At 44.5% G+C, this 12,937-nt stretch overlaps 1 protein-coding gene across 1 annotated transcript in view; it reads left to right on the forward strand.

Annotated features, from left to right (window-relative positions):
• The window catches only part of CHST8 (carbohydrate sulfotransferase 8), a 1,204,570-nt gene that overhangs the window by 1,168,605 nt on the left and 23,028 nt on the right, over window positions 1-12,937 (forward strand). Inside the window, exon 4 of the mRNA XM_086945143.1 lies at window positions 3,824-3,861. Within this exon, the coding sequence (XP_086801269.1) occupies window positions 3,824-3,861 (38 nt within the window). The remainder of the gene's footprint in view (window positions 1-3,823; window positions 3,862-12,937) is intronic.

A 12,937-nucleotide genomic window follows, 5' to 3' on the forward strand; every position in this document is an offset into this window, starting at 1 on the left:
GCTATGTGATCCTCTTTGAGTATACGTGCAGGCCTCCAGAGGAGTACCGGGAGTCCCCCAGTGTCAGCAGGCACTACCGCTCCACCATGCTTTCCCTTCTAGAGGCCTGCACACTGCACACCAGTGGCATAACAATAGTCCCCGCGGTGCGGGGGGCACCGAGCTCCAGGGGCACTGTGTACGGATGGGCCTGAGAGCTCCTGAATGGGTCCGAGAGTGGGGGCCTCCCTCCAACTAAATTGCAGGGGGGCCCCCTCAAGTTTTGTTACCCAACTGCGTGAGCCTTCAGGCTGTGTATTATACAATGAGTTGGTTTAATAATATAAAAGATTTTCCCCAAAAAAAGAAGTGATTTCCATAATGTTTTGCATGAAACAATAGTCACTTAATAAACAAAAATAAAGCATGGATGCTGTCAAAACAATTGCAACTAAATAAATGTCAGACAAAATACACGAGGTAAAGTAAAATTTGGACAGAGTTATGTTAACTTTTGTATGGCAAGGTATTTATCTTAAATTGACTATTTAGTTTACTTTTTTATTATTACTTTTTCAACAGAGTTTTATATAGTGCGAACTTGACCTAAAGGTATCGGGTACCAGAGCGCTTTATACGAGCACCAGTTGCCTTACATGAGGACACATTCATTTTTGTTAGACACGGGGAGATTAACCTCCAGATGCATCAAGAACCCATTTTGCTATTCCTTAATAGCTAAAAATAACGATTCGCTATTAAGGAATAGCAAAATGCAATGCATGAAGAAATCACTAAAAAAAATAGCGATTTCTTAAAATTCCTTAATTGCGAGTCGCAATTAAGGAATACCTCCCCATTCATTCCTATGGCCCTAAAGGCCCATAGGAATGAATGGGAAGACATTCTCAATTTGCGAATCGCAATTAGCGAATCGCAAATTGAGAATGCGATTTCAAGGGTGCAGGGGTTTCCAAAGGACACCCTGTTGCACCCCTGAAATTGATCTGTGCACAAATGTTGCGCACCCACATGCCCTTGGGGCATGTGCGTGCGCAACATGAAACTTTGAAAAATGCACTTTAGTGCATTTTTCAAAATGTTTGCAAATTACCATGAAGTTCAACTTCATGGTAATTTGCGAGCCCTATTAGCGAAATCACTATTTTTTAAACTTTAATGCATTGCATTTAAGGAATCTCAATTTGAGATTCCTTAAATGCAAGTAATCGCAATTTTGCAATTTCTTAATGTGCGATTTTTGCTTTTGGGATGCATCATCCCAAATGCAAAAATACTGGTCGCAAAGAGGAAAATTCTGAGAATCTGCCCCTTTGCGATCGGATTTTACCATGATGAATCTATGCCTAAGTGATTTGCTCAGAATCACAGGATTTTGCATGTCCTTGCCAAAACTCGAACTTGGTTCCCCAGATTTGAGGTCGACCTCCCTAGCCGTTAGGCCAACTTCTCTCCCCTACTTGTAAAGTATGGCCAGTAATCCTTCTATCCTTATGGAGGAAAACTGTCATAATGGTTTTTCCTCCTATTGATTCAAATGGCATAATTTCTGGAACCTTTTAGCATTAGCCTGTCCAAATTGGGAATCATTGTATTGCCTTGTATTACATAATCTATTGCCAGATAGACAAATATGTTTGGGGTCACAAATGCTCTGATTCTGAGTTTGTTACCACAAAAATGTTTTGCATTGTACTAACCCCATTTTAGGAGTCAGTAACTTCTTTCCAACTCCCAAAATCGGTTTCCAAATGGATAAGAAATCTTTATTTGGAAGAAACATTTTGCAGGCATTCCTTTCAAAAAGCAATTCGTATCTACCTGTATCAATGGGTTAGGACCCAAAAAGCGGTTGTAAACCATTGGAAAGCTACTGACCCTGAAGCTGGGGTGGTAAAGCATTCACAAAAGGGAAGAGACCCCTTTGGCATTCCTTCTCCTTTGTGAATATAAAAAAATGAATTTATTGGGGAGGTTACAGACGTACATGGAACACTGTATATCCTCAGACAAACTTTTTAAACGTTTTAATCTTTTTCTTTAACCCCTTGCATGCTTTTGACGGAACCGCTCCGTCACAAGCCACGGGTGAGCTGTGCTTGTGACGTAACGGTTTCGTCACGGCCCGCTCGGCGCGCCTGCGCGGCGCGTTCCATTGAGCGGGCGCGTTCGTGACGGAACCGTTCCGTCACAAGCACAGCTCACCCGCGAGCCGTGACGGAGCGGTTCCGTCACAAGCACGTGACCGCTGCGCGGCCGCCCTACCCCCTTAGCGCTGCGGCGGAATAGCCGCCGCAGCGAAGGGGTTGATGCTACCCCGTTTCCTTTAAGAAAAACACACTCTATTAAAAAAACTTGATCATAGACATGGCCTGCTGATCCCAGTAGGCCACCAACACCTGATAGCCACCAATTATAGTGAGTCAGAATTTCCTATCTCATGAATGTTGATAAAGCAGGCAGGATTCTGACCCAGGATGATTCCGAATTTTGTGAAATGACTTATTAGTACATCGGTTGGTTTGCAAAATTCCTCACTGGTCGCAATTTGTGGACAGCATATTGCGGCTAGTGATTCATACACCTGCCCCCTCCTTCCTTCTAAGGATATCATAACTTTCTCAGAGCCGGAAAGGGTTGGGGGTGCAATCTGGTCATAATTTCAAGTTCTTATTTATGACCTAGATGAAAGTTCAGAAAGACTCCAGAACCTAAAATTTACATTTTTTATAATCTTGCTTGCACCTGTATGCTTTTCAATGGGTTTGGTGAAGGCTCCTTGTAATAAATGTGATGTGGACTGACTATCTCTCAAAGCTACTCGAGCTCGGCGGAGAAGGGTAGGTCGATCTGCGCGGACACGGGAGGATAGAGCATACACCTTGGGCTCTTCCCTGATGTCTAGTCCCGCCGACCCCTCATGTGGCATGTAGTCCTCAACCTTTAGGCATAGGAGTACCCACAGAGGTAACATAAGACACACATGACACTAGCATGTTTGCCCCTGCACATTTATACGGTCCTGATGAATCGCGGGTGACTAGACCCACAGCGTGAAACATGTCGACCCTCATCACCTTTAGCCTCATCTAGGGTCACCTGACCTAACCTGCTGACACCTAGTGAGCCTTTTTAACTGCAGCCAGGGGACCCCCAGAATAAATTGAATTCCGGTACCCCTTGCTACATTTTAATACCCCACACACCACCACACCTAGCCCGGTTCACACACCCCCACCTCACCATAAGGCAGTTGGAAAAAGATCTCCGCCAAAGAGCCCCTCTTTGAGGTGAGCCCGTCGGGGATTGCACCGCCTCCCCGACGAGGAGCAACTGCCGATGATGAAGCATCACATCCTTCGGGGTGTGTGAGGCCATTACATCCAACAAAATGGATGCCCCAGGATGTTACTCTAACATCTGTGGTCATGCCAGCTAAACACTTCCCACACTCTCCATAGGAACAGTACAGCGACCTCCCTTGTTTCCTTATCTCTCAAAGGGAGCCAGAACCAACTCCTCAATAAGGAGTACACCTAATAATAAGCGTGCATCGAATTATTAAACAAGTGTGCCTTTTCTCAATCATGTCCCTTTTCTGTGTACTTCAATTGCTGACAAAGGGTCAAAGCGAATCGAGTCCTTCTCATGAATGCAATTGTAAGCAAATGAGATGTATTGACATGTGACAAATGGAGGTGCATTGAAGTGATGTTATATTGATCTATGTGCGAAGCTCGTAATGAGTATACTTGTCTTTATAGCTTGCTTGGTGCCTTCCATGACCCAAAAGTAATATCATGATTTTTTATTTTTTTTGTAGGAAAACAATTTTCTGTCGGGCCGCAGAACCCAAAACAGGTATGTCAAGCTGCATTACATTTGTGGAAAAGATTTAATGAAGAAACTGTGGGGCATCCGCGTGTGCAGGGAGAAGAAATACCAACACTTGTCTGCTAATGGGAGCCAGTGTATTTGCGGCAGTATAACTTTATGAAAACGCAGCGATGCATCAAAGTCTGTACCCTGGAGCCCGAGCTGTACTTACTGCTGTCTGGGTTTGATCTTCCATGAATACTTTGTTTCATGGTGTATGGATACACTGGAAATTGATGAGAGATTAACTAAATATTACAAAGCGTTAGCTGTTCCTTCCTTGAGTTGGTTGACGATGATGGGGATTAGGTGCATTTGATGCACAACACCGCCATCTAGCGACTGCTGGAGACTTTGCGAGAGCGCTTCACGATTAATGTATGCCCAAGTGAAAGGAATGAGCTCTTTTCTGGACGCCGGCAATCTATCCAAAGGGCACCGGTGAACGAAGCGAGCTATGTTCTTGTTTGGCTTCTGACTGGTCTTCTGAATAGAAAGAAAATAAATGTTATCTACAGAAATGCATAGCCTGAAGCATCTGCTCTGCTACGGATGTCGCCCACTGTTATTCTTATTTACTGTAATGCATTATTGAAGTGGTGTGCTGTGCAATGCGAACTCTAACACTGAAACATTACAAATAGAATAAGGGTGAATACTTTGCTAACATTCGTAGCTGTTTTCATACTTCGGTCCTGTTATCGCCCCAAACCAAGAGTATTTTGAAACCAGGTTATAAAATAAATCGGTATATAGCATAGCATATTGTCGGGTGCACTGGGCAACCCTTTCGTTTTCCGGTATGACAGGGCAGCTGTCACCAGACAACTTTGTGGACATCGCTAGAGAGGGGCGTTGGCGCCGCCTACAGCAGAGGTCTTTTGATGCTGAGACCCCCTTGTAAAACCTTTTTAGGCTTAAATACCCCCTTCCAACAAAAGTTTTATAAACTGGTACTCCTCATCATCAACAACTATCAACAACCATAAATGCGCCTGTTAGACCTCATCACCTTCATCCATCATCCATCCACCCACCCACACTTTCACGCATCCATCCTTCATCCATCCACCCTTTCATCCTTCCATCCTTCATCCATTCACCCTTTCATCCGTCCATCCATCCATCCATCCATCTATCCACTCTTTCATCCTTACATCCATCGTTTACCCATCCACCCTTCCATCCATCCATCCATCATTCATCCACCCACCTTTTCACACATCCATCCATCATTCATCCATGCAACCTTTTATCCATCCTTCATCCAGCCACCCTTTCATCCTTCCATCCATACATCCATCCTTATTCCATCCACCCTTTCATCCAAACATCCATCCTTATTCCATCCACCCTTTCATCCAAACATCCATCCTTCATCCGTCCACCCTTTCACCCTTCCATCCATCCTTCATCCATCCACCCACCCACCCTTTCATCCATACATCCATCCTTCATCCACCCACCCTTTCATCCATCCATCCACCATTCATCCACCCACCTTTTCACACATCCATCCATCCATCCATCATGATCCATGCAACCTTTTATCCATCCATACATCCATCCTTCATCCATCTACCATTTCATCCTTCCTTCCATCCATCCATCCATACATCCTTCATCTATCCACACTTTCATCCATCCATTCACCCATCATTAATCCACCCCCTTTTCACACATCCATTCATCATTCATCCATGCAACCTTTTCTCCATCCATCCTTCATCTACCGTTTCATCCTTCCTTCCATCCATACATACATCCTTCATCTATCCACCCTTTCATCCATCCAATCACCCATCATTCATCCACCCACTTTTCCACACATCCATCCATCCATCATTCACCCATGCAACCTTTTATCCATCCATACAGCCATCCTTCACCCATCTACCGTTTTATCCTTCCTTCCATCCATCCATCCTTTCATCCATCCACTCATCATTTATCTACCCACCTTTTCACATATCCATCCATCCAACCACCCTTTCATCCTTACATCCATCCATTCATCCTTCATCTATCCACCCTTTCATCCATCCATTCACCCATCATTCATCCACCCACTTTTTCACACATCCATCCATCATGATCCATGCAACCTTTTATCCATCCATACATCCATCCATCCACCCTTTCATCCATTCATCCACCCACCTTTTCTGCGCCTCTCTCATGGGGGGAGAGTGGAGGGAGGGGTCAGTATCTCTCTGCGTCTTCTTCCTCTCTCATGGGAGGGCATCTCTGTGCCTCCCTGCAGGGGGCGGACAGGCTGTAACAACATCTCACCTGAAGAACAGACTCTCGGGCACATTTCTCCTGCACAGGCGCCAGGTATGAGGGTTCGTGCTTTGTGCTTTACAGACAGGACCCACAGCTCCAGGCGTGCAACATCCATTGAACTCAAAGGGCTACAGCCTCCCCCCCTGCCCCCCATCCCTTCTCCTCCTTGTGTATGTGAGCCGGGCTTAAACACCTGCAGGGACACACACAAAGCCGCACCCCAGTACTTCACAGGTCTTCAAAAGACCTTTTACTTGTTAATGAGGCTTTGTTGTTTTTCACCCCTCAGTGTGAATTGGGCCTCCGCCGTGAGCACCCTCAATCAGCCTGACGCCATCTAAGGCAAACGGACAATCTGCAACCCCCTTCCCAGGGCTCCACGACCCCCCTGGGGGTCGGTCGCACCCCACAGATTGAAGACCCCTGGCCTACAGGTTCGGAGCCAGAAGTACATGTTTTGATTGGGCATAAACTGTGGGTTTCCACAAGGAAGTGCTTACCCTGAACACATCTGTGATGATTTTGTTTATTTTTCCTGCTGCCTGAGCTTGAGTTTTCAGGGGCAAATGCATGGCATTGTAATGCTATTAAAGTGCCTTGTATTACTGGTTAATTTATGTTGTGTTTCTCAGGCAACAGCACAGATGGGAGGAGGGCAGTCATTAACCTACATTGATTTTTAGGTCTGGCTTGGCAGTGCAGCTGCCACTTGACCTTTTAACCTACTCCGATATTATTCTACAGTTCTTTGCTTTCACACAAATACACATTAATTCCCATGCTACTTACTTGTAATTCTTCACATTACCATACAACATTCTTTCAAAGGCAGCCCTATTGGCATTGCCAATGCTTGTTTGTGTCCGAAGCACTCAAAACTAAACAGAACGCTTTTCATTTCACGAGGATGGGAAACATAGCCAGGGCAGAGAGGCGGAAAGCGTGGAGCCCCAATAATATGCAGTGACCTGAGAGCGGAAGTGACATCCCTTCGCCGATAATCCTCTTAGACATTATTGAAGAAATTTAGAAGACAATAGCAGTTAATTCACAAATCCACAGCGGATATCGGTCTGCATCCTTTAGTTCCCAGACAGATCTAATTAGTTTGAGGTCAAGCCAATCACTGCCTTTGTAACAACCAGCATTTACATTATCATGACGCAGCAAGACTATTGCACTGAGCGCTATCAAAATAAACCCAGTCATCAGCTTTCCGAATACGTCCTGTGCTTTACGTACACTGGTGCTTTGCTATTGTGCAGTGTGGACGTTGGGCACGCCAGGGCCAGACTAAAAGAGCTGCGAGTGTCTGTTCGTCTGCCATCTCTCTCTTTATCCATCTGTCTTCTCTCCAGCTGTCTGTTCAGTCTACCATCTCACTCGCCCCTTTCCTTTACCTCTCTTTCTGATTTTCTCTCACTTTCTGTTTTCCACTCGCTTCCATTCTCTCCTTCTCTCTTTCTCTATCAAATCTTTTTTTTCTCTCAGACAAGTCTCACTTTATATGTGTATCTGCCCTTCTTGTTTTCTGTGCTAATCTCTTCCTCTTTACCCTGCACTCTTTTTTCTCTCACGATTTCTGTTTCCCTTTCCCCATTTCTATCTCCCCCGCTCGCTTCTCTCTGCCTGTTTTTCTCACTCGTTTTACCTAATTTCGACCCCATTCCAACAAAAGTTTCTATAAACTGGTACTCCTCATCATCAACAACTATTGACAACCAGAAATGCGCCTGTTAGACCTCATCACATTCATCCATTCTCTCTCCCTCTTTTTTCCTTTATATCTCCCTCCCTGTATCTACGATATAATAGCACAGTGGAAAGCGCTCGACCCGCAGTGCCCTCCCCTTTTGAAAAATGAATGACTTTATATTCCTATCTAATCGGGGGGGGGGGGGGCATGGGAGTGGGAGGATGAGATAAGATGTGCAGGAATCTCTGGTACTGTGCCCCATCTTGGACATGATCGGGCGGGATAGACATCCTGCGCATGCGCGGTACTGGCTCTGCATACAGCTATTGCAGACAGATTCCAAGCCCTGTTAGGAAAGGTTGTCTTTAACCAATAGTCTTCAAACAGTGGGTTGTGCCATCTCTAGAAAGCTCAGCGCCATGCTTTTGGGGAGGTAGTGAAGGGCACAAGACACAAAAAACAAAGGATGTTGTATGTTAATTAGAAGGCAGGCTAAACCAGGGCAGAGATCAGTGAAAGAAAAACAGAGACTCCCAAACCTGCTCTTCAGTTGCACTTCATGAATTTATTTATTAGCAGGTTTATGTAACATGAACACTCCCCTGTGGGCGGCAAAGTGCTTCACATGAGCATTGTAAGATAATTGCGGCCCAGTTACAAAAAGCAGGAGACAAGAGTCAACACCAAGGGGGGCTCCTCCATTTTAGTGGAGGAGCGTCGTCCCACTAAGAAAAACCCCAGGCTAGAGCTGAAAAATAAAATGGTAATAAAGTTTTTTTATTACCATTTTATTTTTCGCCATCAACTCGTCCTGAAACGAATGTCAGGGCGGGGCCAGAGCTGTCAAGCGGCAGCAGGGAGCTGTGGGCCTAAGTTTAAAATGCGCATGTCCCTTCGGTCGTCCATCTTGCGACTGCCAGCCAGACATGCGCATTTTAAACTTCTCTAACCTAGCGGTCTTAGAGAAAGCTGCTCTGATGCTGGTGAGAGCAGCTCCAGGATTGATTAGGGGAGTTTGCTGGGTGCCAGTAGACCGAAGGAGAAGGGTGTCACGGAGGAAGGTAAGTCTATTTTCTTCTTGCCACCCGCTTCACCACCCTTGGTACATGCCAGCCGCCACTGGTCAACACAAATCAAATCATAATGAAAATAAAAGGTGATCATGGAAGGAAGGAAGGAAGGAAGGTAAATTCAACCACAAGAAACACCTGCATAAAGGCTAGCATCAGCATTCACACTGATAAAAAATGTTTAGGTACAATACTTAAGCCTATCATGAGCATTCAAGGGAGAAAGTTGCTCATAAACAGCAAATTCACCATCTTTTCCTTTTGAACGTTCCATTGGTTGATGGTTGCATAGACTTCAAGTCTTTCGGCACTTTATGACTTTCAGGGCTTTACCTTCTGAAAAGCTCGTAGTTTAAGAAGAATGGTGTCAGGGTTTCTAAGGTAGCAGTGCCCCCCTGAGATGATCACCGGTTTGTGGGTGAGATAGTTCAGAGTCCCATAGTGTACTGCCTTGTGAGTTGCATGCTTTGAATACCCTTTCAGCCTTCATAGGAAGGCACTTCAATGCTATCGTATTTGGTGAGATGTGATTGGATTTCCTCAAGCTAGTCAGCAGCTTAGCATCTGCATGAAGGGTACTGCTTTGAGGGGCTAGGCGGATTTTAGGAATTCCTAGGCGTAGCGAGTTACCCTGGTCCAGCCTTGGGAGCGCAAAGAATTTAAATGCATGTTTGAGATTAGGGACCAGGATGCAATACTTTATTCCTCCAAGGAGTTTGGGTTAAAATTGTGCCCCTTAGGCCAGTCTGTTAATATATGCTTCTACATTACAGGCTTTATCTAGAATTAAGTTAAGCAACATGGAGCTTAACATTCTAGACAAAAACAGACCACAATAGAGGAAAGGCTTTTCTGCACTTAGTTCGTGGACTGGGAAGGGGCATTAAGAGAGGGCTCTGAATACACTTAATTTTGAGTGAATTCATTTTTTTGTCATAGGGCATGATCTGAGTTTGAATATCATCGTAGATAAAGACAATATATTCTACATCTTTGAAAGAAGACTTTTTCTGACAGAGCTGAGTGATTTCACTGTAAGTGATACAAGTTGTTTGAAGGGCTTAGGGCAAAGGCAGGAAGTTCCATGTAAAGAATGAAGAGAGTGGGTGTGAGAATAGAGCTTTGGAGAACCCATTGCAGAATCAAAATGGGGTTCGAGAGAGAATTACCTTGTCTTGAGCGTTGACACCATTTATTCAAGTATGATTATAATTTATAAGCTGCTGGATACTGTACCCTTTACCTCAATTCTCTTCTTGAGACTACTCTGAGGTAATGGAGTTATTCACCATGTCTAAGCTGCTGATGAGGCTAGAAGGATGCGGGTGCGCACGCCCTCGTATCCAAAATGCGCAGTGCATCGTCAGCTATGTTCATGATACCTTTATCTGCGCTGCATCCTGGCCTGACACCTGATTGGACCTCATCGAGGAGGGATTAGCCTACATAAAGAGATTGATGGGAGTCTCTAAACCGCTCTCCTCAACTTTAGCTACAACATTTTGAGACATAATGGAAGTTGTTCAGGTTCTCAAGATCAGCTTGATGCTTACGTTTTTAGTAAAGTGGACAACAGGCTTATTTTTAGGGACTGTTCCTTAGGGTAGAGCAGTAATAAAAGTTTTCACCCAATAGGGTAATTGTGTGAAGGTAAACACTTTGAGAAATGTGTTTTGATTGGCGTCAGAGAAATGAGAGGAAAGTTTGGTTTTTGCAGGTGAAAAGTTATTCCTCGGGGTGTTCAGATAAAATGATTCATTGGATGATGAGGGATCCGTCTTGAAACTCAAGGCCCTCAAGGCTTGTCCATGGACTTCTAGAGTTGACGAAACCAGGAGCCTCACTGGTAGTTTCTGTGGCTGTGACTAAGGATATGTCAGTGTCCTGCAAGAGATTCAACAGGGAATAGTTAATGCCCCGACCAGTTTATAAAAAGTCAGTAAACAGCACTGTTTATACATTATTTAAGTTTATGTGACACTAGTTTAGTATAAAGCACATGAATAATGACTATACCTAGAATTAGTAGGGTAACAACGGAAAATGAAAAAAAAATATATACCCAACACTGTGAAAGATCAGTCTCACAAAAGCTGCATTGTATTCTGCCATGACCAGGATTGTATTCCAGTGAGCCCTTTATTTTTACACTATGCAGGATACTTGGGTTCTATGCCCTCAGATTCCTCAGTTTAAGGTCCATGACCAGTTCCAGTATAAGAACTCTCCTTCTGTTTATAGATGACTGAACATGGGGTTTTCATGCTGTGCCTCATGATGGGCTAATGGCAGTTTGAGGGTGTCTGTGGAAAAGCAAAAGGCCATTAGAGACAAACTGCAGGGATTCTGACTGCTGGCAGAGTGGGTAACACCAGAGTAGGTCTATAGGTAATCAGAAACCCAGTGGTGGGTATGATTGACACTGAAAGGTCACAGATGGTTAATTGTGGGTCCCTAAGGACTTTTTGAAAGCTGACTGAGGGCTCTGAGAGTAGAGGAGTATTAGGTTATAAGGTTGAGGTGTGTCATGGCATCTGTTTGGGGTGGCGAGAGGATCTTTTACTTCAGTTGAACTTCTAAACCTTAATGTTCTGAGTTTGAATACCTTAGTGAGCCCTACTATATAACAAGAGATTCACAGAAACGTGATTTATAACTTTGCCATCACATCTTCACAGAATATTTGATTTATTTATTTTCAGAGTTTTATATAGCGCTTACAAGACCTGGGGGTATCAGAGCGCTTTACAGCATATATAAAAGTGAAAAACATAAGCAATAGAGTACAGTGACAATCAACCAGGATATTGGGGACCAAGAGGAACAAGCTCATTGTCTGGATGTATAGAGATGGCAGTTGAGGAGAAATTCTTTTAGTTGTCTCTTGAAGATCGTGAAAGAGGGGTTCGTCCTGATGTGAGTAGGGAGAGAGTTCCAGATTTTTGGGGCATTCCCAGAGAAAGAGCAGGAGAGGGCTTTTTGTTTATGTATTTTGGGGGAGATTAAGAGGAGTGAGTTGGAGCTTCTTAGGTTTCTTGTTTAACCAGCTGTTGTGAGTTTAGCAGCGAGGTAATCCAGTTTGCCTATGTGCAAGGCTTTATGTGTGAGGCAGGCCATTTTGAAGGCGCAGCGTGCTTCGATGGGTAGCCATTTTAGGGCCTGTAAAGTAGGGGTGATGTGGTCAAATTTCCTGGTCCCTGAGACCATTCTTGCTGCTGCATGTAGGGTGGCTCTCAAGGGGGCTGTGTGTGTTCTTGCTGTCCTGGTTTGAGTGGCATTACCATAGTAAAGTCTGGATAGAACTAGAGATTGGGTTGCAGGTTTAAGGTCATTAGGGGGTATGAATGGTTTAATTTTCTTTAGATGTTTTAGGTTGTAGAGGGCACCTTTTGCTGTGAATTTGATGTGGGACCTCATGTTGAGGCTTGGGTCTAGAGAGATCCCTAGTCATCTGCCTGAGTTTGCTGGGATGAGTTTGCAGTTTAGAGAGGTAAGGTTGTTTAGCCATTCTTGGATCTGAGCGGTGATTTGAGAAGACAAGAATTTCTGTTTTTTCTTGGTTGAGTTTGAGGTTGTTGAGAGTTAGCCAATGTTCTACTTTTGAAAGAGTGGAGTTTAGGCGGAGGATGTCATTGATGGAAGAGACTTCGAGGTACAGCTGGGTGTCGTCAGCATAGAGATGGTAGTCGATGCTTGCTTGTTTTAGAATGGCAGTGAGTGGTTCCATGTAAATGTTGAAGAGTGTGGGGAAGAGGACTGACCCTTGAGGAACACCTCGAGTTGAGGGGGAGGTGTCGGACATTGAGTTTTTGATTTTTGAGTTTTTGAGCTGTTATGTAGAGATGAGGAGAACCATTTTAGGACATTGCCATCAGCTACGATGCGTTTTTGTACGCCGTCTAAGAGTAGGTTGTGATCAACCATTTCAAAAGCAGCTGATAGGTCGAGGAGGACATGTAGGCAGCATTTGTTGGAGTCAAGGGAGTGGTGAATGTCGTCTGTAATGCTC

Source organism: Lissotriton vulgaris, chromosome 12 (assembly GCF_964263255.1).
Source record: "Lissotriton vulgaris chromosome 12, aLisVul1.2, whole genome shotgun sequence".
Classification (NCBI taxonomy): Eukaryota; Metazoa; Chordata; class Amphibia; order Caudata; family Salamandridae; genus Lissotriton; species Lissotriton vulgaris.